Raw genomic sequence first — 23,440 nt, forward strand, 5'->3', positions numbered from 1 at the left:
GCACAGGCTGCCCAGGCAGGTGGTGCAGTCACCGTCCCTGGAGGTGTTCAGAGCCGTGTGGATGTGGCACTGAGGGACGTGGTCATGGGGATGGTGGGGATGGGCTGATGGTTGGACCGGGTGATCCTAGAGGTCTTTTCCAGCCTTAATGATCCTATGTAAGGCACGCGACGAACCCACCCTGCCCCCTCCCTACCCCCCGGGTAAGTAAAAGCCGTGGTGACGTCACACCCCACCACGTACAGCCCGATGCCGGCGGTGACGTCACGGGGCGCATTGCGCCTAACGGGAGATCCGCGCTTTACGGCAGTCGCGCTCCGCCCCCTCGCTCTCTCTCTTTTACGACGGTGGTGCGCGGCGGCGCCGTCGCGCAGTGCTGACGCAATAAGGGCGGGACGGGGCTGCGCGCGGCCTTTCCTCGCCGGCCGTCGCCGCCGCTGTCGTATCCGTCGCCATCGGGGCCGTAACGCGGCCGCTCAGGTGAGGGGACGCCGCGGCCGCCCCGTCACGCTCCGCCGTCCTACCGGGACCGGCCCGCGGGCAGCGCGACCCCCGGCCCCGCCCAGGCGTTACCGCCGGTTCCGGTGGGGCCGGGCCGGCGCCCCCGCCTTCCTGCGCCCGCTCCGGGCTCCCTCGGTGCCCCTTCCCCTCACGGTGGCGCCGACGGGGCGGGTGCTGAAGGAACGTTCCGCTTGTTCCCCGCAGGGCTGTGAGCCATGGCGAAGTTCGTGACCCCCGTGATCCAGGACAACCCCTCGGGTTGGGGCCCGTGCGCCGTGCCCGAGCAGTTCAAGGATATGCCCTACCAGCCCTTCAGCAAGGGGGACCGCCTGGGCAAGGTACTGCGCTGTGTGGCTGCTGGGTGCACCCCTGTGCCTCTGCTGAGCTACCAGAGTGGGGAGCTGGGTTAGACGTTGGGAGGGGTCTCTTTTTTTGCTCGGCAGAGAAAGACCTGGGGGTCTTGGTGTGCGAAAGACTCAACATGAGCCAGCAGTGCGCTCTGGCAGCCCGGAAAGCAAATGGATCCTGGGCTCCATCAGGAGAGGTGGTCAGCAGGATAGGGAGATCGTCCTCTCTACTCTGCTTTGTGAGCCCATCTGGATACTGTGTCCAGGTGTGGAGCCCTCAGTACAAAAAACATGGAATTTTGGAAAGGGTCCAGAGGAGGCCACGAAGATGATCAGGGGCTGGAGCACTCCCCTATGAGGAACAGCTGAGGGAGTTGGTGTTCGCCTAGAGAAGAGAAGGTTGCGGGTGACCTCATTGCAGCCTTTCAGTACTGAAGGAACTACTCCCAGGAGGGAGTAAACTCTTCAAAAGGCTGATAATAGCAGGACTAGGGGAAATGGTTTTAAGTTGAAGGAGGGAAGATTAGGTTGGATTTTAGGGGAATCTTCACTAGGAAAGTGGTTAGGCCCTGGACACGGCTGCCCAGGGAGTTGTGAATGCCCGTCCTTGAGGTGTTCAGACCAGGTTGGACGGGCCCGCAACCTGATCTAGTAAGGTGTATGTTTGGCGCCTGCCAGGCAGGTTGGAACTACATGATCCTTGAGGTCCCTTCCAACCCGGGTCATTCTGTGATTCTTTGTTTAGAGGACGCTGAGGCGCTGGCACAGACTGCCCAGAGAGCTGTGGTGCCCATACACCTGCAGCTTAAAGCCGGTGAATGAGCTGGTGGGGGGCAGGATTTAGATATTCTTTAAGATTCCTTCCAACCTGAGCCATTCTGAGATATGACATTATATGGTTCTCCAGCACCTTGACAGTTGTGAGCATTCTGTGAGGCTTGCTTATGGAGGTGGGAGTTGAGGTGCATACAGCAGTCCCTTATTTTGCCTTTTGAGGCCCTACTGGGGGGGGGGACGACACACACATCATATTAACACTTGCTTTTTTTTTTTACTGTATATTTTTGTCCTTAGGTGGCAGATTGGACAGGAGCCACGTATCAGGATAAGAGATACACAAGTACGTGTTGTCCAATGGCTGTTCCTGCTATTTATTTTGTGCAAAGCTTACTTCAAACGTCATCCCTGCTTTCGTGTTTCCCACTGGCTCTACCGGCTACATACACACCTCAGCAGAGGAGGCTCTTTAATTTCAGAAGCGTGTCTCACCGCTTGGAGAGCTGCGTGGGGCTCTCCCTGCCCTTAGGGTTCCCTTGTGGGTTTGTTCCATGTGCTGACTGGTGCTTCTCTGGGAGGTTCAGAGCAGGGAGGCAATGTGACAGTCTAATGCAGGAGTCCTAGTTGATGCATTAGACTTGAGTAAAGGCTACTGAGGAAAACTGGGGGGGCGGGTGGAGTGTCATATTTTTGCTTCCAAGCTTCATAGCAAAATGATTTATTTTATTTCCAGACAAGTACTCATCACAGTTTGGTGGTGGAAGTCAATATGCGTATTTCCATGAGGAGGATGAGACCAGCTTCCAGTTGGTGGATACAGCCCGGACACAGAAAACTGCATACCAGAGGAATCGCATGCGATTTGCACAGGTAAAGCTTTACTTTCAGAAACAGGCTCAAAAAAAGAGATTGAGCAATACAGAATTACTTTGCCACTAATCTGTCCTTTTATTCTTTGCTGCATTCCCACAGAGGAACCTTCGGAGAGACAAGGACCGCCGGAACATGCTGCAGTTCAGCATGCAGACGCTGCCAAAGAGTGCCAAGCAGAAAGAGAGGTGCGGGCTTCACATACAAGCATTCTGTACTTGGAGTGTGTGAACATACTGTTAACGAGTAATTTAAGTTACTGTAACAGAACCCACCAAAGTTCCTAGCAAAGCATTTCAGGGTATTTTAATGTTTGCTGATGCGCCCAGTAGTTACAAGCATGGATTTCAGGCAGCTATTTAAGAATCTAGGAGATGTTTTGAGTCAAGTTTAGGAGGTAAGTGTGACAACTTAAAGCAGGATGTGCTCTTCCTGGAAACTGTGTTGTGGTCATTAAGGATAAAAACATATAAAGGGTGTTCAGAGTGCAGAACAAAGCTCTTAACACTTCAGTTGTTTGGATAGCCAAATTCTCAGCCTGCAAACGTTGTTCCTCTGGTGATTATTTGGAAGTGTGGGAGTCGTGGCAGGGAGCTTCTTGTGTTGAGAACTTGTTGTAATGGCTTTTCACCTATTTGTCATTGTAGGGATCGTTTGCGCCTCCAAAAGAAGTTTCAGAAGCAGTTTGGAGTGAGGCAGAAATGGGACCAGAAGTCACAGGTAAATTAGCCAGCTTCCTGACCCTGGTGATGGCTTAGTTTGTCTGTATGTGCTGATGTCTGTATGTCCTCGTGCACAAATCCTGATGTGCTATGTGTGTTTTCTCCCTTTACCCTTTTCACCTCTGGCCGCGCAGCAGAAGCCTCGTGATTCCTCTGTGGAAGTTCGCAGTGACTGGGAGGTGAAAGAAGAGATGGATTTCCCTCGACTGATGAAGATGCGCTACCTGGAAGTGTCAGAACCACAGGACATGTAAGTTCCTAAAACAGTTTCCTGAATAGACAGCACAGGATAGCAGGAAAGCAAGGGGTCTCTTGGCTTGGTCCCAGTGTCCCCAGTGAAGTAAGCAAAGCCAGGAGTGGTAGAACACCCAACCATTCCCTTAGTCCTTTGTGGTTTGTCAGTGGAGGTGTTTATGTGACCAAGATGATCTGTCCTTTCTCTCTGTAGAGAGTGCTGTGGAGCTCTAGAATACTATGATAAAGCCTTTGACCGCATTACAACAAGGAATGAGAAGCTGCTGAGGAGCATTAAGCGCATCTTCCATACAGTCACTACTACTGATGACCCAGTTATCCGAAAGGTATGTTCACTGGTTTCCCAAATCCAAGAGCGTGCTTTTCATTGCATGCTGTGCTTTGAGAACTGTCACAGTCAGACCAAAGACAAACAGGAAAAATCTACATCTCTCAGCTTACAAAGGGGAAACTATTACCTTGTTATTTTCCTTGGACCTAAGGTAAGCTGGGACAGGGTAAAACTGGGAGTACTGAGCAATGAAAGGCAAACAAACGAGTACTTGGACAGTGCTGGAAAAGGAACTTCAGTGTTGGAAAGCTGCTTCTAGAGTTTTCTGCTTTTGTAGATGAGGAAGGCTCAGGGACTGCTCCTTATGACTCTGTCAGTAAGGAACCAAGTCCTTTCACAGTAGATTTCCATTTTGTAGTAGATTTCTTTTTGCTTGTCTGAGAGCAAGGGTGAGCCTGGATTACTAGGTAGTACTCCACACTTGGCATAGCTGTCAACGGTGTACCCAGCAGTCTGTCTTTCTCAGTATGGAAGAAGAAATTCACAATCTGGTTTGCTAGCACTTCTGATCTTGGCTGGGAAAGGAAAGGTATGTCTGTAAGTGCTGCTGAAATATGGTGTTTTCTGTATCCGTAGCTGGCCAAGACTCAAGGGAATGTGTTTGCCACAGATGCTATCCTGGCCACACTGATGAGTTGCACTCGCTCTGTGTATTCCTGGGACATCATTGTCCAGAGAGTTGGATCCAAGCTTTTCTTTGACAAGAGGGACAATTCAGACTTTGGTGAGAAAAACTCTTGAATTAAAATTTGTCTCATTTTTCTTTATGCTTCTCTGGTGGTGGTTGTTTGTTGTTGTTTTTTTAATGTATTCTGTGTCTCAGTGCCAAGACCGAGACACCTGGAGCAAACTGATGGCTGCAATATGTTGCTAACTGTGAGAGTACTTTCAATGCTGATCTGCCTCAGCATGTGTGGTAGAGATTCACTGAAGCCGATACAGATTCTCCTCAAGTGTAACAGCATGTGACTGGTTTTGTTCTCAGATCTACTGACAGTGAGTGAAACAGCTAATGAACCACCACAGGAAGAGGGCAACTCCTTTAATTCTCCACGCAACCTTGCCATGGAAGCAACTTACATCAACCATAACTTCTCCCAGCAGTGTCTGAGGATGGTAAGGCCGAGTAGTCCTGGGCAGTAAGGTCTGAATTTTGGAGAGTCTGGAAATGAGACTTTATTCAGACTTGCTTAATGCTGCTGCTCAGCACAAAAGTGTTTAAATTGGTAAAAGTAGTTTGCACTGATGTTACCTCAGCTTGAAACAGGTGGGATTCCTTATGTTGAGCAAAGTGACTCTTATAAAATGATTTTCACCTTTATTTTACAAAGAGGAAATCCCACTCCTGTTGGTAAAGTGGGCAGGCTTCTGATTACATTTATTAAAGCTGGTGTGCTAAGAGGAGTAATGATCACAGGGAAGTGGTTACCATGGAAAGGAGAATTTGCATCTGTTGTCTTAAATCTTTTAGTGTCTTCTCTGTGTAAGGGAAGTCAGCTGTTGTTGCTGTAAGAGAATATTCACCCAAGAGGAGAGCTCTAAGTTTTGTTTTGTTCTTTTGCTTGTTTGTTTTACTAATAAGCCTTTCTGTTTCCTTACACAGGGAAAGGAGAAATACAAGTTTCCCAACCCAAACCCCTTTGTGGAGGATGACATGGATAAGAACGAAGTAGCTTCTGTTGCCTACAGGTATGTTGATGCATCTCTTATTCCAAGCTTTGACAAGGGTGCAGGATATCAGCGTGGTTTGCAGGGTAAAACAATCCAAACCAGTGAACAGATAAAGGGTGAAAGGATTTTGCTGAGTACTTGGAAAGATCTGGCAAAGAACCAGGATCAACAATGACCTGGACTGTGTGTGTGCAGGTACCGAAGGTGGAAGCTGGGAGATGACATAGATCTCATTGTCCGCTGCGAGCATGATGGAGTGATGACAGGGGCTAACGGCGAAGTGTCATTCATCAACATCAAAACTCTGAACGAATGGGATTCCAGGGTGAGGAAGAACAAGATCCCAAAGCTAGCTCTAACTGCTTCACTGCTGCCTGACATGCCAGGTATAGCAGGCAAGATGAGACAAACATCTAGTGGTGTCCCCTGAGTTATTACCTTCTGTCAAAGATGCAGAGCTTTGGTGGACTAGCAGTGCTATTAAGCCTTACCCAGGCATGAGGTAGTTGGTTTGAACCCTGTTCTTGTTCCCAGGTGCTCTGTGCAGTAGCTGATCTTTATCTGTGCTGCCCTCATTAACCGTCCCTAGCAGACTTCCTCTCCTAGCCATTGCTACTGCATTTCTCCCTTTCCAGTGCAGGGGCTCTCTCTGCAAGTACAGGTTTGCATTCCATAGTTACGGTATCATAGTTTAGATAGAAGAAGCTTCCCCATGCAATTGCTGAAGAGATAATTGTTGCTGGCTTGTTAGGTTCACCCTGTTTTTGATTCTCCCGTTAGTATTGCAATGGAGTAGACTGGCGCCAGAAGCTTGACTCACAGAGAGGAGCCGTGATTGCCACAGAGCTGAAAAACAACAGCTACAAATTAGCTCGCTGGACATGTTGTGCACTGCTGGCTGGATCTGAATATCTCAAACTCGGGTAAGACAGGGTTTTAATACCAAGTGTCTTTCAGGTGCATTCTCTGCAATTTAACACAGTCTGTATCATAGTGAACTGTTGGTAGAGTCTGGATGATCATAAAATTGCCTCACGGTTTGAACAGCAGTGGGTAAAGCTTGCAGTAAATGTGCCAGTGGTGACCCAGGCCTTAGCTTTAGCTGCTTACCCTCAACGTCTGATTGATGTGCCCTCCGTTGTGGCTGACCTTGTAAGACCTCATGTGTGTGACAAGCAGGCGGCCTCTGCCATTCCCAGTCTATTTGCTGAAATTGCCACCAAGGGAAATAAATGCAGTGACCATGCTACCTGTCAGGAGTTTGATTGAGGTCCTCAGCGCACCATTACTGAGAATTTGAGTGGAGGAGGGAGGTATCACCACAAACCATTTGGAACTGTCAGTTTAAAACCAATTGAGTCTGTGCTCTGTTATTGATGGCCTGAATGAGCTGCTGTGTGTGCTGCCTTCTGCCAGTCATCCACTTCTACAGAAATCCAGACCAGAGTGCGTTTTCTGTGCTTTCTTTGAACAGCACCAACACAGAGCGTATATCATCTTATCTGTAAGTGGAAATAATAACTGGTGATAATGAAAAGGGCTCAATTCTGGTGCGTCTGCAATTCTATATTGTGTTTTGGGATACGAGATACCTGAAGTGTAGACTCCCAAGTAATCAAGCAATCGCTGAGCTTTCATCTGTGGCACTAGTAACTGCTCTGTGAGGTGTGGGGTAGTGAGAGGATTCCAGCTGTGTTACTGATGGCAATAGCTTGTGGCCAGGAGATCCTCTTAGCTTTCAGTGTTGGAGTTAGGATGGCTCTTCCTTCTCAGAAAGCAAAAGCAAACCAATCATGATGCTGGGTTTTCTGATGGTGCTTCAGTGGCCAAAATTAATCCCCTGCTACTTCTCTCTTCGTTCTTGCCCACCAGGTACGTGTCCCGTTACCACGTGAAGGACTCTGCCCGCCATGTGATTTTGGGTACGCAGCAGTTTAAGCCCAATGAGTTTGCCAGCCAGATCAACCTGAGCATAGAGAACGCCTGGGGCATCTTGCGCTGCGTCATCGACATCTGCATGAAGCTGGATGAGGGGAAGTACCTCATCCTCAAAGACCCCAACAAACAGGTGATCCGAATCTACAGCTTGCCCGATGGCACCTTCAGCTCCGATGAGGACGAGGAGGATGAAGAGGAGGAGGAGGAAGAGGAAGGTTTGTATTACTCAGGGAGTTAGTGCTTCTCAGTCATCTGGATGAGAAGGAGGGATGTAGGGTAAGGATAAGAGCTAATGTGGGGCTGGGGAAGGTGCAGCCCTAAGGATGCTGTAGAGTGTGCGGTGCAGTGACTATAATATGTGACACACAACAGCTGGCAGCAGTGGGGCACAGACTGGTGCTGCTGCTGCCCAGGGTCTGACTGCAATGCAAGGAGGGGCTGTGAGCCTATTATAATTAGGGTGGGATGTGGCTTTTCCTCCTGCCCCAGCAGCAGCTGTGCTTTGTCTTACAGAAGAAGAGAGCTGAGCACCAGGGACTGCGACTGGGCACCTCCCTGCACCGGGATCCGTTGGAAATGGCCGGCAGGGCCGAGAAACCGGAATAATAAAGTGGCTTTTCTCTGCACGGCTGTTCTGCACAGTGTGTGCTGTCGGGGCAGGGAGAACATGGGAGGAGGGCCGGGCTGACCGTGGGTGTGCCTGTTCCTTTAAGGGCCGCCCAGCTCACGTGGTGCTGCGGGGAGGCGGAGTCACGTGATGCGGCGCGAGATGGCGGCGGGCCCGGCGCGCTCCCGCGGTTTCCGTTCCCCGCTGCGTTGGCGCGCGCGCGACGGCGCGTGAGGAGCGGCGCGTGTCGGCCCGCGCTGCAGGTGCCACGCCCCGCACGCCATTGGGTGAGATGGGGCGGGTGGGTGAGCAGCGGCGGGTCCCCATTGGCCGGCTGCCGGCGTGGGCGTGGCCTAATTGACCCGCGCCGGGCGCTGAGGGGCGGCGGTGCCGCCATGTTGGCCGAGCCGCGCGCCGCGACGCTCCCGCTCGTTTCCCCGCAGGCGCCGCCGTGCCATGGCCCGAGGGATCCTCCTGCGCATCGTCCTCAGCGCCCTGTGCGCGGCCGGAGCCGCCGCCTTCCTTTACCACGACTACTGCGTGCTGGGAGCTGGCCCCGCCGGCCTGCAGGCCGCGTACTTCTTGCAGCGGGCCGGCCGCGACTACGTGGTCTTCGAGCGCAGCCACGCTCCGGGCAGCTTCTTCGCCATCTACCCCCGGCACCGCAAACTGATCAGCATCAACAAGAGGCACACGGGCAAGGCCAACAGCGAGTTCAACCTGCGCCACGACTGGAACTCGCTCCTCAGCCACGAGCCCCGCCTGCTGTTCCGCCGCTACTCGCGCCAGTTCTTCCCCCACGCCGACGCCATGGTGCGGTACTTGGAGGACTTCGCCGCCTTCTTAGGGCTGCACATCCTCTACGACACCGCCATCGTTCACGTCACGCTGGAGAAGGACCCGCAGGCGTGGAACGGGCACTACTTCGTGCTGAGCGACCAGAATAAGCAGAGCTACAAGTGCAGGTAATGGGCACGCAGCTCTCTGTGCGGCCTTTCACTCGTGGAGTTACCAAAGCTCGTTCTGTCCGAGCCCCCTGCTCAAAGCTGAGTTGAAAAGTGTGGCCCAGCCTGTTGGGGCTCTCGCTTGGCTCAGGAGCAGCAGGAGGGAGCTGGGGAGCAGTGGGGCTGGGGGGTCTGTGCTGGAATTAGGTGATAACAGGTTCCTTTCAACCTAAGCCACACAGTGTCTGATGTTCAGTTCTGTTTTTGGCATCCTCCAAAGTGGGTTTGGTGGTGATGAGTTGATGCTTGGACTAGTTGATCTTAGAGGTCTTTTCTAACCTTAATGATTCTATGATTCTAAGTCCCAGTGAATCTTATAAGCAGGATAGACCCCTGAAATCTCCTTGTCATACTCTGACACGCATCTCATACTGCTACTCAACCCTCTCGGAGTTACTCATGTGAACATATGGAGTGTATTTCTCAGCTCTCTTGAGAGCCTCAGATCTACGGCAGCCGGTCACGCTGACTGTCACTTGAAGGTGCGCTGGCTGCCAGGCTTGGAGGGGGCAGAGCCCAGCATGGGACACCCACGCACCACCAGCAAGTTACTCTCAGGAGCTGTGTGAGCAGACGCTGCCTCTCGGTTCTGCTGCTTGCTGCTTCCTTATCAACTGCAGCAATTCCTGTAGTACTTGGGCAAGCGTTCTTACAGAGAGCTATGAAAACACCATTGTGTACATCTAGTGTTAACAATTAGCACTGCTGCAAGTCCTATTTGTATAAATATTAAAGCGTTTTAAAATTCTGAGACTATATTCCATCCCTTTTAAAGATGGCTTTTGTTCCTTTGCATGAAAAGGCAGCAGATTTGTTTTAAATCAAAGTAATTTTTATGCAGCTTATTAAAACGTTAGTATTACAGCACGCGTTGTAGCACTGCATGTCCACAAACACCTGAAGGTTGGGGAAGTCTGTAACTACTGTATTCACACTGAGTTTTGCTACACATAATGCCATCAGGAGCCCTCCTCGTCACCTTAATGACAAGTAGGGTAGGAGCAAGTCATTAGGTGAAAGCAGGGAGAAGTTTTTACTGAAGGTATGCAGCACGTACTGCTCAGCTGTGGATGCCCCATCCCTGGAGGCATTCAAGGCCGGGCTGGATGTGGCTCTGGGCAGCCTGGTCTGGTGGCTGGCAGGGGGGTTGAAACTGGATGATCATTGTGGTCCTTTTCAACCCAGGCCATTCTATGATTCTATAGCGGGCACTTCCACTGTGTTAGGAGCAATGAGATGGAAAGAAGGTCTGACTCCTGCGATTCTTGTCTACCATAATGCTATTCCTCTTTTTGCAGCTGTTTGTTGGTTGCCACTGGCACGTGGGTCCCCAACGTGGTAAACTTCCCTGGCTCAGAGTATGTTGAGGGTTATGAGACTGTGTCTACCAACCCGGAGGATTTTGCCGGTCAGACTGTGCTGATCTTGGGCCGAGGGAACTCAGCCTTTGAGACAGCAGAGAACATTCTGGGTGTCACGAATTTCATCCACATGGTGAGCCGGTCCCGTGTGCGCCTCTCCTGGGCTACACACTATGTCGGGGATCTGAGGTAGGAAACTGTTGTTCTTCCTAATGCAGCTGGAGCAAAAACAAGTGAGAATCGTTGCTTGCTCAGGAGACCAGCCAGACCGGAGGAGGAGGACACATGAGTACTTTTATGTGTAGGTCTTTGGTTTGCCCAGGTTACAGCTGCTGAGTAGTATGCAGCAGGAAGATGTTGCCATGGATTCTGTATCTTTAAAAAGTGCTGGCTCCTGAGTTGGTCCCCTGCTTGCAATCAAAGAAGAGTTCAGAGGTTGACCGCTTCACACAAGGGCAACACTCTAATCAGACTAAGCCTGGGGGTCCGAGACCCACATGTGGATAATTGCTCTGCTGCGGACTTCCTAGCTGATTGTCAGCATGCTGTGTGCACCCTATGTGCCTGTCTGTCTTTCAGGGAGGCTGATAGCACTGCTGTACACAGCAGGAATGCAGTGAGAATTAAGGCATTAATGAGTGTTCAGAAACAGGGCCAGAGGAGGTAGAGCTCCCCTATCGTTTGTACAAGGCACACTGGGGAGTGTGCTGATGGCTCACAAGAATGGCAGTGATCAGTGCTGTGTCACTAAAGCCCTGAGGCTCACCTGGTAAGCTTGTCCCATTTCAAGGAGCTGAGACCAAACCCTGGATCCCACTGTGCTCATTAGCTTTTGTTCCTTCCCTTTTGTTTGCAGAGCAATTAACAATGGTCTGCTGGATACCTACCAGCTGAAATCGTTGGATGGACTTCTGGAAGGTGACCTGGAAGATCTAGCTATTGTCAAGGACAAAAAAGGGAAGCTGCACATCACTCTTCGGTTCTACCTGGAGAACAGCAACACCAGCGCAGGCATCGATGGGATCACCCTCCCACAGGATGAACTGGATAACTTTGCTACCCGCGCACCTTACGACCGTGTCATCCGCTGTCTGGGCTGGAAGTTTGACTTCTCTATCTACAACAGGTGAGGCACAACCACTATCTAGAAAAGAATATTTATAGCAAGAGACTGACAGGCCAGAGCATCCTTGCTGACCTTATGCTCTTGGGAAAGTAGTGAGTTCCACTGAAGGCAGCGGGGACATGGATCAGTGGTTCACCGTGGCTGCCGTGTAATATGTGCCTTATCAGAAATCCTTTATTTTTCCACCCCTGCCCTTGCTGACAGCCTGCTCTTCTGTTTCACACATCAGATCCCTTAGAATGATGCCAGGAAGAGGGAATAAAAGCAAATATCCTCAGATCAAGCCCAGTTACGAGTCCAGAGGCACTCGGGGGCTCTTTGTTCTTGGCACTGCCAGCCACTCTGTTGACTTCAGGAAATCCGCTGGGGGTTTCATCCATGGCTTCCGGTACACAAGTGAGTACTGGGGCTTACAGAAAGGGCTGGGGCTGGGGTTCAGTGCTCCCTTCCAAGGAACAATTCCTAGCTTAGTGCTAGAAAAAGATGACCCTTCATCTTGTGCTGGCAGTAAGAATAACAAAACATAGCCAAGATGCAGCTGCACAGTCTGAAGGGGAGGAGAGGCCATGGAAGTGCCTTGGGGTCATATCTGAAGTCTTTGGTTGTCTGTCTTTGTTTTGTCTTGTGTCTCTCTGGCCCGCCGTCTCTTATTTATGTAACAATAAATTTCTGCCTGCCAGATGCTCTGCCTCGTGGCAGGCTGTGGGTGAGAGGTCTGTGCCGCGGTGTTAAAACCCAGCAGCTTTCAGCAGCAGGGAGAATTTCTGTTTGCGTGCGTGTCCATCGTTATCGTTATAGAGATGCTCAGGGGAAATGAAATACCATAGGGACCCCTTGCCCCCTCACCAGCCACTCAGCATCACAACAGTGTTCTGAGGGCATCTCCACTGCAGCTGGTAGCGATCTGCATGGGATGAGCTGTTAAGCTTCTTTATCGTGTCCTGCCAGGATCTGCGTGCAACAGAGCAATCGGATTTTTTTTTTTCAATTCAGATGTGCAAGGCTGGATTGTAAAATAAGCCATCTTTGTTTCTCTCCATGTCTTAGCTCGTGCAGTCCACCGCCTATTGGAAAACCGTCACCATGGTGTCCCCTGGCCATCCTCGGTCTACCCCATTACACAGCTGACCAACTCCATCATCAAGCGGGTGAACGAGGCCTCGGGCCTCTACCAGATGTTCAGTGTCCTGGCTGACATCATCCTGCTGAGAGAGTGAGTGAGTGAGCAATTATCCCCAGCACTGCGCTCCACGGTTTCATTTCTTTTCCTTCACTGTCACTGCCTTTGGTGCCACCACAAAAACTGCTGCATTGCTGCCACTGATGTCACACAGGCAGACTCCTCAAAACCTGTACGTCTGCCATCACTGGTGCTGCTGTCCCCAGTTCTGCAGATTATTTCCTCTTAAAAGTCTGACATGGTCCACACCGTCCTGCTAGGGTCAGAGCTTTTGTTCTCTTTCACTGTCCCTAGGGAAAAACTTTCCTTGGGCACTGTTAATAGAGGAATCTGAGAGTCTCTGAATAGAATGAAGTCTTGTAACCATATATGCAGCCTTCTTAAGCTCTGTATCAAGCCCAGCCCAGATCTGTAGTGACTACTAATGATAGCTATCTGATGGCTCTTTGGCCTTAGCCTCATTCTGCTGAGGGAGTGTTGGATCCCAGATGGATTTTCTCTGGCAGAAAGATCTTAACGGTTGTGGTTGCGATTTGTAGGAATGCCACATCGTTTGAATACCTGGAAGAATATCCAGTTGGAATCTTGGCTGAGCTGGAAACACAGACGGGGAGAAAAGCTCCCTCTGGGCTGTTTGTTGTCATCATGGAGTACGGGAGGAATTTCTCAGGAGATGACAAGGATGTCTTCTACTACAACCGAGCTGTGGGAGAGGCACAGCATGCCTGGCAGTCCAACTTTTTGCACCCTGTTATTTATTACTACAAGCGCCTCCCAACAGGTGAGCTTTCTAGCCTCTCTGTTAGTTATCTGATAAGAGCAAAACTAAGAGAGAGGAAGATAGTCGAGAGCCAGAGTGGGTATGGGGCAAGACTGGAATGTGCTGCTAATTCTCTACTACTTTCATATCCATCGTGTGAGGACGCACTTGCTGCCCCTGTGTGAGCTGAAGAAAAGAAGCTTCCATTAGTCCTGCCAAAATGGGGCAGGTCATACTAGAAACCTCACATTGGAGAAGATGGTTAAACAGGTATGCTGTCTCCAGAGTCATGCAGCAGCAATGAACATTGCCTCCCTTTGCAGCCTGGAGTGCGTGCATTCTGCAGAGTCCCAACAGTTAGAATTGGGCTGTTTTGTCTTCCTGCCTGAAGGAAGCTGCTTTCTGTGGCCCCATCAGGTCTGAGAGGCTGTGTAGTGATTGAAGCAGCCAGAAGCAAACGTTTGAAGATAAATGTTTTATCCAGCAAACCCAGTGAGAACGTGTTTCCTTGGGAAATAGCGTGTGCTGAATCTTCATCTCCAGAAGCTTAGTGTCAGGGTCTGGCCTGACTTGCACAGAAAGGAATGTGATTGGTAGCTGCATTAAAGTTTGAACACAGTTCAGCCTGGCTGGCAGTCTCTACCCAAAGGGAACAGGAGTGAAAAGTGAAATGGCAGGAAATAACTGTGGTCAGGGACAAGGGGCAGCTCTGTGGTGGCAGGGCTTTTCAGGACAGAGCTAACAGAGGGGATTGTAAATGAAAGTAAGGTAGGGATTAGAAGGTCAGAACAAAAACTGAACAGCTGCTGTGGTTGCTTTCTGCTTTCCAAGCCCTTTTTAATGCAGTTTTGATTTTGAGATTTTTGCCCTTAATGGTCTCTTGGCAGAGCGTGAGATGAGACTTCATCCCCCAGATTGGCCTCTCCCCCGCCCAGATGCCATCCATCACATCGTGGAGGATTTTCTGACAGACTGGACAGCCCCAAACGCTCACATCCTGCCACTGAGGCGTTTCTTGGAGAACTGCCTCAGCACTGACCTGCGCAATTTCTTTGCAGGTAATTTGAGCCCAGGGTGGAAGATGGAGGAGGAGGAGGGGGGATGCGAGGGACGTGTGACAGGAGTGATCTCTTCTGCAAGTAACTGAGATCTGCCTGTGATGCACTGATAATTGCAGTCAGTGGCACCTTTCTGATACACTCTCCAGACAGTAGAACGTGCTGGTGCTGTGTGTATGTTCCCAGATAGCATTTGCTCTTGCTCACCTCCACAAAAAGACTGATGCAAGTACACCCAGGTTCATGAGTACATGAGATTCAGTTCAGTCCCCTTTGCAGCTGTAGTTTGCCTTGTTCTCCCATTATCCAGATGTTCCTTTTTGCCATCAGATGCCTGACCTGTTCTCATTTACCATGGGTGGGATTGTTTCCATCAGGGAGATGAGTGGAAATGGGAGTGTTGGGATATGGGAGCTGGAGAACCTCTGCTGCCTCCCTTCTTGGTCTGGCAGCCTAATGGGGAAACACCACATGGCACACAGAGAACCAGTTCTCTGGTATGAAGGTGATGACAGAGAGCTGAAAACTCAAGTCTTTTTCCTGTCAGTGTACACTGCAGGTGCCAATCTGCATCTCCTGATACTTGGAGCCTTGAGTCAGTTGCTCTGCTGCAACCCTGAGCCAAAGCTCCAGGTGTGAAACTGTTCTTCCCTGATCCTTTCTGCCTTCTGTCTCAGGTTTCTTCAAGAGCTTATGTGTATTGTTCTCTACATGGTTTCTCTGGTTAATATGATTTTTTTATGTTTTCCTTGGCAGAATCCTGTTTTCTCTTTGTCCTCACACATCAGAAACTGCCTCCCTTCTGTCAGCAGGGGTATGCAAGAATGCAAGGGCTTGCTGGGAGCGAGAGGCTTCGACGTCACGCAGTGGATGCTGGGCTGCTGGAGGATTATGCTGTCACAGGACTCTCAGGTGACAAACTCCCTGACAGCCGCCAAGGGTCCCAAGACCAGTTGCTGAGAGACCATGTGATACCGCTCCGTCCTCTGCACCATCTCGTTAATGCCAAGGATGAATTTTAGACTGTCTCTCACCACGTGGGAATCCACAGGTGCTGCTGTGACAATACTGTTAACAGAGATCCACGGCGGGATTCTCCCCTCTCCTACATGCCTCTTACATCCCAGCCCCTTCCGCTGATCATGAATTGCCAAAGACCCGCTCAGATCTTGCTGTTACCAAGAGGACCAACGTGCTCTGAAGGATAAGTCAGAGCCTAAAATCCGACGATGCTGAGGCTCCTGCTTTGTCCTCGAAGAGTTCAGAGTTGCTTGAAGATGGTGTTTGTGTTTATGTGGTGAACCGGTATTCACAGCGACAGCCAGGGGTCAAAGAAGGGAGAGTTCAGGGATTCCTGTCACCTGCCTCTTCCAAGAGAACTGGCTTATGTTCTGTTTCAGCCCTGTGCAAGCTTTCTGCTCGCTGGATGCTCTGCATACTTGAAGATTTGTTTGTATTCTAGACAAACTTCATGGCAGTTTCCCTGCATTTGAGTTGGGGCAGGCACAGAGCTTGGCTGGGGAGAGATGGTGGGTTTTAGTTACTGTATGAGTAGGATAATAGGTCACTTCCTGCAGAGAACGTTCCCTCTGCAGGGGTGAATATCTTGCTTAGAACACCCAGGACACAGTTACACTGAGCTCCACTCCTTGTCCTAGCAGATTTCTTCTCCTACACCAAAAAGCCTGAAATGTTACCCCTGTGTTTTATAAAGCATGACCAATATTGTTCCTATTTGCACTATGTCCCATCAAGGAAGTTTGGGATGAACTTTGGTGTTGGTAAAATGCACGTTTTCTTATTTCTTATCCCCTCCAGTCACCTTGAAACCTCCCAAGCTTTGACTGGTTGGTTATGTGCACTTTATTGCTCCCTTTTTGCTACCACATACATTTGTCACCTTCCAGGGGGTTCCTTCCAAAGCCTTTTGAGCTGCAGAGCAGAAGTTTAGAGTCCAACCTTACGATGTCTGTGTGATTCTAGGAAACAGAGACAGCGAGAACAGACTTGTGTCTCCACACACATCTTCCAGTTCGTAGCACCTGAACAAACACCCCTTTGGACTCGTGCTTCCTGGATCACAGCAGGGCTGTACCTGCAGCTCTCGGGATGCTTTGAGAGAAGAAGTGGATCAGATGACCAATGAGTCGGGCTTTGCTGCCCCCTGGTTCTGTGCTGCCTGTAGGTCCTGAATGCAGGTCTGTTGTTGCTCATGTATTGTTGAGCAAACACGGCAGCTCTCATTCACACCCCGTTGATTCCTCTGGATCCCTTTGATTCGGCCACCAGTGGAGCACCCACAGACACCATTCCATCCTTGTCCTGCGGAGCTGTACTTCGGTGTGTGTTGTGTTACAGTGGGTTCCTGCCTGCCGTGCTCTGTAGTCTGCCGCTGCTGTGTTGTATGGGTATCTCCTTCCTACGAACTCTAAACAAAACCATGACGTTAACATAGAGGTGCGCCATCATTCCTCCAGCCCATTGCGGCGCAACATCCTGTTCCCCAGCTGACAGCCGCAGCAGCCAATAAAACCGCACCGCTCTGGTGAGGGCGCGTGCTGGAGGGCGGGACCGCTGGGCGGAAGCGGGGCTGAGCAGGGGTCACCTCCGGGCCGGGGCCGTTACCCGTGCGGGCGGGGGGCGGGAGGAGCTCGGGGTTGTGCGGGGTGTCCCCATCCACGCGTCCCTCCGTTCCCTTCGCAGATGGCCCAGCGGCTGGCCATAAGGCGCCTGCTGGCCCTGGGGCGCAGGCCGCTGCCCCTCGGGCCCAGGCAGTTGGCCCCGCACGGCGTACACGGCCGGGCCTTCGGCTGCTCGGCGACCCGCGGCAGCGCCTTCAACGTGCAGGACGGAGGCGACTTCCAGGAGCGGGTGGTGAACAGCCCCAAGCCCGTGGTGGTGGATTTCTATGCACAGTAAGTGCTGCGAACGGCGAGCACCGAGCTCTGCTGTGTGGAGCAGTACGGACTTGTATTGCTGTGTGAAGGCTGCGGTGTGTGATACATAATCAGTGTGAGCAGACACGGCTCACTGTGCTGATTGCACAGTGGGGTGATGCGATCAGCCGGGTAACAGCATGCGAGAGGGGGGACGAGTGGTGAGAAGTGTATGGAGGGCAGTGAAGGCTGGTGGACCTGGTTAATGTTTATACTTAAAGTGCCACCACTTTGTGTCAGCATGAAGACAGAAGAGTTGAAGCAGTGCTATGGGCGCCTACCTGTGTGACATGGTGTAGGGAGCCTGCTTTGGCAGGGGGGTTGGACTCGATGATCTCTAGAGGTCCCTTCCAACCCCTACAATTCTGTGATTCTGTGCTAAAGGTACTGGTGTCCGAGCCAGCCTTCTGCAGCTGCTGCAGCGCTTGTCTCTTCTCATGTCCACTGTCCTCTTTCTCCTTAGGTGGTGTGGTCCCTGCAAGATCCTCGGCCCTCGGTTAGAGAAGATGGTGGCCAAGCAGAAGGGGAAGGTGGTGATGGCCAAAGTGGACATCGATGATCACACAGACCTCGCGATTGAGTACGAGGTAGGAACCAGAAAAGCACAAGGTCGCTGTTGCTGCTGGTGCAGGGTGTGTTCCTCAGCACAGCAGAGTCTGGGTGGGCAGTGGAAGCCCAGTTCTGCCTGTTGGTTCCTGGTCCACTGGGTCATTGTGCAGTAGTGGATTTCACTGTGTACCTTTCCTTCAGCTCTGTGGTCTTATCTGGCATCCCCACCTCTAAATCTGCAGAAACATGGAAATCTGTCTGTCCTCTCAGCCACACAGAAGTTTGTCACTGTAAATGCAGTGTGTGCAGCATTTTACTGTGTGCACAGGTTGATTGGGTGTAGGGTGGGAGCATGAAGTAACAGGCCCCAGGCGCTCTTAACCACCATTCTCCACGCAGGCAGCCCTTCCTCTCTCTCCTTTCCTCATTCTTGCTGGATGACAGAGACTTGTCCTTAAGCTGCATGGCAAGGAGATGCCGTGGGCTTTGTTAGGACAGATGGAACGCAGGTCAGAGAACACCTGAGCACAGCAGGAGCGTGCATTCTGTTCTTGACAAGCACAGGCCTCAGTGATTGTGTTAGCACTTCACGTCCTTGTACTCTACTGTGCCAGAAGGAGGAGGAAGTCAAAGCAGTTTGTTTCCTCCCACTCCTTCCTGCTGGTGCTGTGGTAGTGTCCTCTCAGCTGTTGCCCACCAGTGTCACTTGTAGCTTCTGTGGGCTGAGCACGAGAGTCTCTCATGTTCTTGTTGGCAGCAGTGTGTTGAGTGCTGGCTCATTGTATTGCAGCCTGATGGTTCTGCAGCTTAGGGACACTGGTAAGAAGAAATTGAAGAGGCTGTTTCTGCTGTAGTCGGAGATTAGGTAATCCTGATAGGTGCAGGGGAGGTTCTGCAGCAGCTATCCTAAGGAGAAGAGAATGGAGATTATTAGCTTAACTGTAGTATTGTCCCAAGCCTTCCAGTAGGCTGAATTAGCGAGCATTACAGTAGGATGATCTCGTACGACTGTAAAATGGCAAGCAGAGTACAAATATGGGAAGAAAGATCTTGAAAAAGATGCTGCAAGTTCCTTTGTTCTGCAAGTGTGATTACTCATTGCATGCACTGCTACTGGATGTGTGTGAGAAGCTGCAGGCATACAGCTATTTATTGCAGGGTCTGTCTGTCTTCCAGCTCTGATGGGCGTATGTGTAGGCAGCAAGGGCTGGCTTCTTTTTGGAGCCTAACATACAGACACAGTAAAGTTTTGTTTAGCAAGAGGACCCCTGGATCATCTCTGCATCTTCTGCTCTTGCAGTGATGCATGTATCTGGTCCTGACCATTCTGCACGCAGCTGAATCCCTTCCCTGGTAGTGTTGGTGAGTAGGACAGCTGCAAATGGGTAAAGGATAAAGTTTGGTTTGATTCTCATGTTTTGAGGCACCCTTTTCATAGCAGAAGTTTGGGTTGTGCGCCATGCTCATGCTTGGTCTTGTTCAGTCTTCTGTGAAGTTGCCAGCTAAGGAGATGTGGGCATGAGAGCTGACGGGGAGATGCTGAGGCAAGATCAGAGGGGAGACATCAGGAGAGCCAAAGAACATTTTTTATTTACTTACTTATTCATTGAGTCTTTCCATCTGAGATTGGATGTCTACAGGCTCAGGTTTATGTTTGAGGGTTTCAGGGTCTGTTGCCATCCTCACAGTTCCCCACTAACTGCAAGGAAGCCTCATCCACCTGTGTCCATTCCCCTGCCCACATGCGTACGCCGCAGGTTGCTGCCTGATTGCGCAATGTACTTTCCACTGGCTTCCTTGGTGCAGAGGGGGAAGATAGAGCCCCCAGGAGGAGCTGGAGAGTGCCATTAGCTCCCAGCAGCCCCATCTAGCATGACACACAAGAGCATTTCCTGAGACCAGAGATGCCGCAGTCACCCTCCTCCATTCAGGTAGTGCAGCACGCAGGTTCTTTCTCTGAGGGTTCCCCCTATTGGCTTGCTCCTCTCCTTGCCAGTTGTGGCCTTTTGCTGCTCCTCCAGCCTGCTCTCGTCCTCTTGAGAGCAGGAAGGGAGGAGTATTTTTGTTTAATTTGCTTTCTCTTGAAATTCCTTAGATTCCTTTTTTGCCTTGGCCTGGTGCCTGTTGGGAAGGAGCAGCCCTTGCTTCTGCTGCTCTGCATGTGGGCATGTGAGCTGCCCTGTAGAATGATGGACGTGGGGACATTGGTTGTTGGCAGAGCTCGTTCCTGCTATGCTTTGTTCCTAAGGCCGGGTGAAGGCTTTTCCCTGCCCAGCTCTTGGTGCTTTCAGTTTTAGATGGGAAAGAATTCCCTCAGCATGAGTGCTGCCACGAATAGCCTGTATGTCTGCTTACATTTATCTGTTTGGCCGGTGCTGATCAAAAGCAGCCTGACTTTTTCTTCAGAAATGCTTTGAAGGAAGAAGAGAGTTTATTTAGTTTATTCAGTGCAAACCAAGCCCAAAAAAAGAAGGAAAAAATAAAGCTTGCTTTTCAGTCATTCTCAGCAGCAAAAAAAGAAGTATGAACCCATGCAGCAAAAGCAAGTACAGCAGGAAGGATGCTGTCAAAGCACTTCTGAGCAGCTGCAGGGTTCCACAGGGTTCCTTGCTCTCACCCACCTCACTGTACCGAGGCCCTGTAACCTCGGGGTGCTTGTTACAAACCCAGTTTGCAGTCCAGAGGGAGGCTTGGTGAAACTTTGCCCTTCTGAGAGAGGAAGAGACCAGTCAACTGCAGTATCTTTCTCATCCCTAAGATCCCGAGCAGCTTGCCATGCGAGCAGCCTGGCTCTGCCTCAGGCTGTCACTAGGAGGAGCTGAAGAACCTGTGTCGCAGCAAGGCTGGTGGGGTGGTAGCAGCCTCGGTGCTTCCATCCACTCAGATGGAACTGCACAAACCCCAGAGGACAGACTGCGGGTCCAGGCGGGAAAGGAAGAACAAAATGTCCCTTTCATCTCAGCCTCCTGCTGGGAGAGAAGCCAGACCTCTGGAGGGTTTCCTGCAGGAAGGATTTCTGAGTGTGGTAGATCCGTGCTGGCAGCAGGGCTGGGACAGCTGGAGCACACAAGAGAAGGCCCTATAGGTTGGCACAGGGGACAAGATAAGGACAGGAGGTGGTTGGGGGGAGAGGAGAGGCATTGTGCTGGAGCTGGGTAGGGGCGAGCAGGCTGTCATGACTGCGTCTCTGAGCTCCAGCAGCTCCTTCTCGTGATCACATCTATGAGGTCTCTTCTGTCTCCATGCGCTCAGCAAGTCCCCAGGGAGCGTCATCATTTCCACTGCTGTTCTCTTCAGCAATTCCCAGCAAAATTTGTTCTGGATGAGAAAAATAGCACCTGGAGCAATGCAGCTGGGCTCTGGTTGGAGGGATTTGTCTTATCTGATCAGCAGGGGCAGAAGAAGAAAGATGGGTCACAGGGGATTAGAGGATGGCAAAAGTCTTCCTCCTGCCTGCCAATGGGTGGGGAGCCCTCCTTCAGCTCCTGTGCTATCTGAAGAGGAATACAGGTCCTATCTGATACCACCCTGGCCATAAAAGTCTAAAGGTCATCATGTCAGAGAGACAGCCTGGTAAAAGTCTGGGTTTGTCTGTTTATGATAGGGTAAAAGAGAAGGAGAACCTGTACTGGAGAGGAAAATAGCTTTACCTTTTGCTTTTATATTAGGTTATTAGGTGTGGTCTTGTCTTTTAAATTGTAGGTTTTATTTAAACTAGAAAAGCTGTTGAGACTTAACATAGACTGCTGTATAAGGCAATGCAGAGGTGAGGCCACAGAGAGAAGGAACTCAGTCAAGCTGTCGTTTTGTAGATGTGCCAGCTTTGAGCAGTGTGGGGTCAACTCCCCAACCTGCAGGCAGAGCCCTCATCACTGCTTACAGCCAGATGCCCTCAGCTTCAGAACGCCGAGTCCCTGCAGTTCAGAAGCAAGGCTTTAGCAAAGAGAAAAGCTTTCTGTCCTTTGTTGGCTGCAGTTGTCTCCCTGTCTGAGGCAGGGGATTCTGGATGGGCACAGCTGTAGAGCTCCATTTGGGGCTGGGTGCAGCTGGGCTTCTTGCAGCTCTCTGCTCACATGGATTTCTGTCTCTCTTGCCCCCAGGTGTCAGCAGTGCCAACAGTGCTGGCGATGAAGAATGGAGATGTTGTGGATAAGTTTGTGGGGGTAAAGGACGAGGATCAGCTGGAAGCATTCCTCAAGAAACTCATTGGAGCCTGAAGTTAAAGGGTGGCTGTACCTCTGCCTCTGAATATGTTCATCTTGTGCATTCCTTGTTGAGTTGAGGAGCACGTGGGCTGCCTGCCTCGTACAGCCTGGGGTTTTCTTCTGTTTGGGGGTCTTAGGAGATGGACAATGTTCTAACCCTTCCTTTCTGTTCCCCCCTTCTCTTGAGCAGCAGTAGTTGTAAAGGATGCTGAGGAGCAGAGCTGCTTATCCTCAAAATGAGGAATGCAGCTGGGATTAGGAGCCCGTGTTCATCAACAAATTGCTGACGTGTGGAACTTCTGCTGAGCTAAGAGGAGGAATATTTTCCTTTTGTCTACCATCTGACAGTCCAGTGCAGAGGGCAACTGCTCCAACATGCGGAGGCTTATCTGCTCTGGGTGGGTTTGTTTAAAGTTGAGAATGCCTCTGCCTTGTCTCTTGAAACTGTCTTGATCCTGCTGTTTGGATGTCCCCAGGACAGGTACAAATCCTCTGCAAACCCACAGGCTCCCGTCATAATTTTATAAGAGAAAATAGAAGTATTTTATGGATCTCCTTTTGTAGGTCTGTAATAAAGAGAACTTTATCGTCACATCTGTCTAGCTGGAGAATGAAACTTGATTCTCTGAAACCCCGGGGGAGCCCCTTATCTGTCCAGAGTAGCGAGAGGCACTATCAGCAGAACAGTGGCTGGTTCCTAATGATGGGTTGGGAGAGTGCAGGTTATGACTTGATCTCTACTAAAAGGTAATGTTCTGAAAAACAAACAAGTGGATCGCTGTCACAGGGCTCCCAGTGCTGCTCCTGTGTCCCACATTAGGTGCAGCTGGATCCCAGGCTCTGCAGGGACACTCCTTGTTTGTGCAGAGGCAGTGGCTCACTGCCCCCCATGCTTTCCTCACTTCCTTTCCAGTTTGAGAGCTGCCCTCCTTCTTGTGTAGATAATTCAGTCTGCTCACATGGGTGACCCTTGACAAAGGTGGATTTCTGACTCTTAATTGCCCCAACCTTTAGACTGAGGGAGGCAGCTGTGTGCCCATATCACCAACAGCCTTCAGCCCTACCCAGCTCTCCCTCCCTGCACACGCTTGGTGACTTCAACGTGCTCCTGGTTTCCCTGGGCAGTGCCCTACTCCCAGTTCCCTCTTACTGTAATACTTCACATTGGTGTGCATAGCTAAGATGCATGAGGGCACTGTATGTGCTTAACAGCCACGTAAGGGCTGCTTTCTTGTTTTCCTT

The 23,440-nt window shown here is 50.8% G+C and overlaps 3 protein-coding genes across 4 annotated transcripts; all 3 read left to right on the forward strand.

The window, feature by feature from the left end:
• The first annotated feature begins 362 nt into the window (after positions 1-362).
• EIF3D (eukaryotic translation initiation factor 3 subunit D) lies at positions 363-8,038 on the forward strand. Of its 2 annotated transcripts, none has more exons than XM_015862171.2 (15): positions 363-480; positions 706-839; positions 1,923-1,968; positions 2,359-2,495; positions 2,598-2,683; positions 3,143-3,215; positions 3,352-3,467; positions 3,666-3,798; positions 4,380-4,527; positions 4,789-4,919; positions 5,407-5,492; positions 5,670-5,799; positions 6,255-6,397; positions 7,347-7,627; positions 7,926-8,038. In XM_015862171.2, the coding sequence occupies exons 2-15, from the start codon at positions 717-719 to the stop codon at positions 7,937-7,939; spliced, it is 1,647 nt and encodes a 548-aa protein (XP_015717657.1). In that variant the 5' UTR covers positions 363-480; positions 706-716; the 3' UTR covers positions 7,940-8,038. The 2 variants fall into 2 exon arrangements, with proteins under 2 accessions (XP_015717657.1, XP_015717664.1); XM_015862178.2 differs by having other exon boundaries at positions 3,355-3,467.
• Positions 8,039-8,179: 141 nt separating this feature from the next.
• On the forward strand, positions 8,180-16,958 carry FOXRED2 (FAD dependent oxidoreductase domain containing 2). Its single transcript, XM_015862156.2, has 9 exons — positions 8,180-8,306; positions 8,463-8,984; positions 10,322-10,573; positions 11,241-11,510; positions 11,740-11,906; positions 12,558-12,723; positions 13,230-13,471; positions 14,338-14,508; positions 15,265-16,958. The coding sequence occupies exons 2-9, from the start codon at positions 8,476-8,478 to the stop codon at positions 15,528-15,530; spliced, it is 2,043 nt and encodes a 680-aa protein (XP_015717642.1). The 5' UTR covers positions 8,180-8,306; positions 8,463-8,475; the 3' UTR covers positions 15,531-16,958.
• A 149-nt stretch (positions 16,959-17,107) lies between these two features.
• On the forward strand, positions 17,108-22,790 carry TXN2 (thioredoxin 2). The gene is made up of 3 exons (XM_015862192.2): positions 17,108-17,423; positions 17,908-18,031; positions 22,094-22,790. The coding sequence occupies exons 1-3, from the start codon at positions 17,212-17,214 to the stop codon at positions 22,208-22,210; spliced, it is 453 nt and encodes a 150-aa protein (XP_015717678.1). The 5' UTR covers positions 17,108-17,211; the 3' UTR covers positions 22,211-22,790.
• The last annotated feature ends 650 nt before the right edge of the window (positions 22,791-23,440 follow it).

This window comes from Coturnix japonica, chromosome 1, assembly GCF_001577835.2.
Source record: "Coturnix japonica isolate 7356 chromosome 1, Coturnix japonica 2.1, whole genome shotgun sequence".
In the NCBI taxonomy this organism is placed as follows: domain Eukaryota; kingdom Metazoa; phylum Chordata; class Aves; order Galliformes; family Phasianidae; genus Coturnix; species Coturnix japonica.

Bases quoted from the DNA above. Each gene is read 5' to 3' on its own strand.
- FOXRED2 (XM_015862156.2), top strand. From the start codon at position 8,476: ATGGCCCGAGGGATCCTCCTGCGCATCGTCCTCAGCGCCCTGTGCGCG. The intron at 10,574-11,240 runs GTAGGAAACTGT...TTTTGTTTGCAG, and splicing joins CACTATGTCGGGGATCTGAG to AGCAATTAACAATGGTCTGC. The intron at 11,907-12,557 runs GTGAGTACTGGG...TCCATGTCTTAG, and splicing joins CCATGGCTTCCGGTACACAA to CTCGTGCAGTCCACCGCCTA.
- EIF3D (XM_015862171.2), top strand. From the start codon at position 717: ATGGCGAAGTTCGTGACCCCCGTGATCCAGGACAACCCCTCGGGTTGG. The intron at 2,496-2,597 runs GTAAAGCTTTAC...GCATTCCCACAG, and splicing joins ATCGCATGCGATTTGCACAG to AGGAACCTTCGGAGAGACAA. The intron at 3,799-4,379 runs GTATGTTCACTG...CTGTATCCGTAG, and splicing joins ATGACCCAGTTATCCGAAAG to CTGGCCAAGACTCAAGGGAA.
- TXN2 (XM_015862192.2), top strand. From the start codon at position 17,212: ATGGCCCAGCGGCTGGCCATAAGGCGCCTGCTGGCCCTGGGGCGCAGG. The intron at 17,424-17,907 runs GTAAGTGCTGCG...CTTTCTCCTTAG, and splicing joins GTGGTGGATTTCTATGCACA to GTGGTGTGGTCCCTGCAAGA. The intron at 18,032-22,093 runs GTAGGAACCAGA...TCTTGCCCCCAG, and splicing joins ACCTCGCGATTGAGTACGAG to GTGTCAGCAGTGCCAACAGT.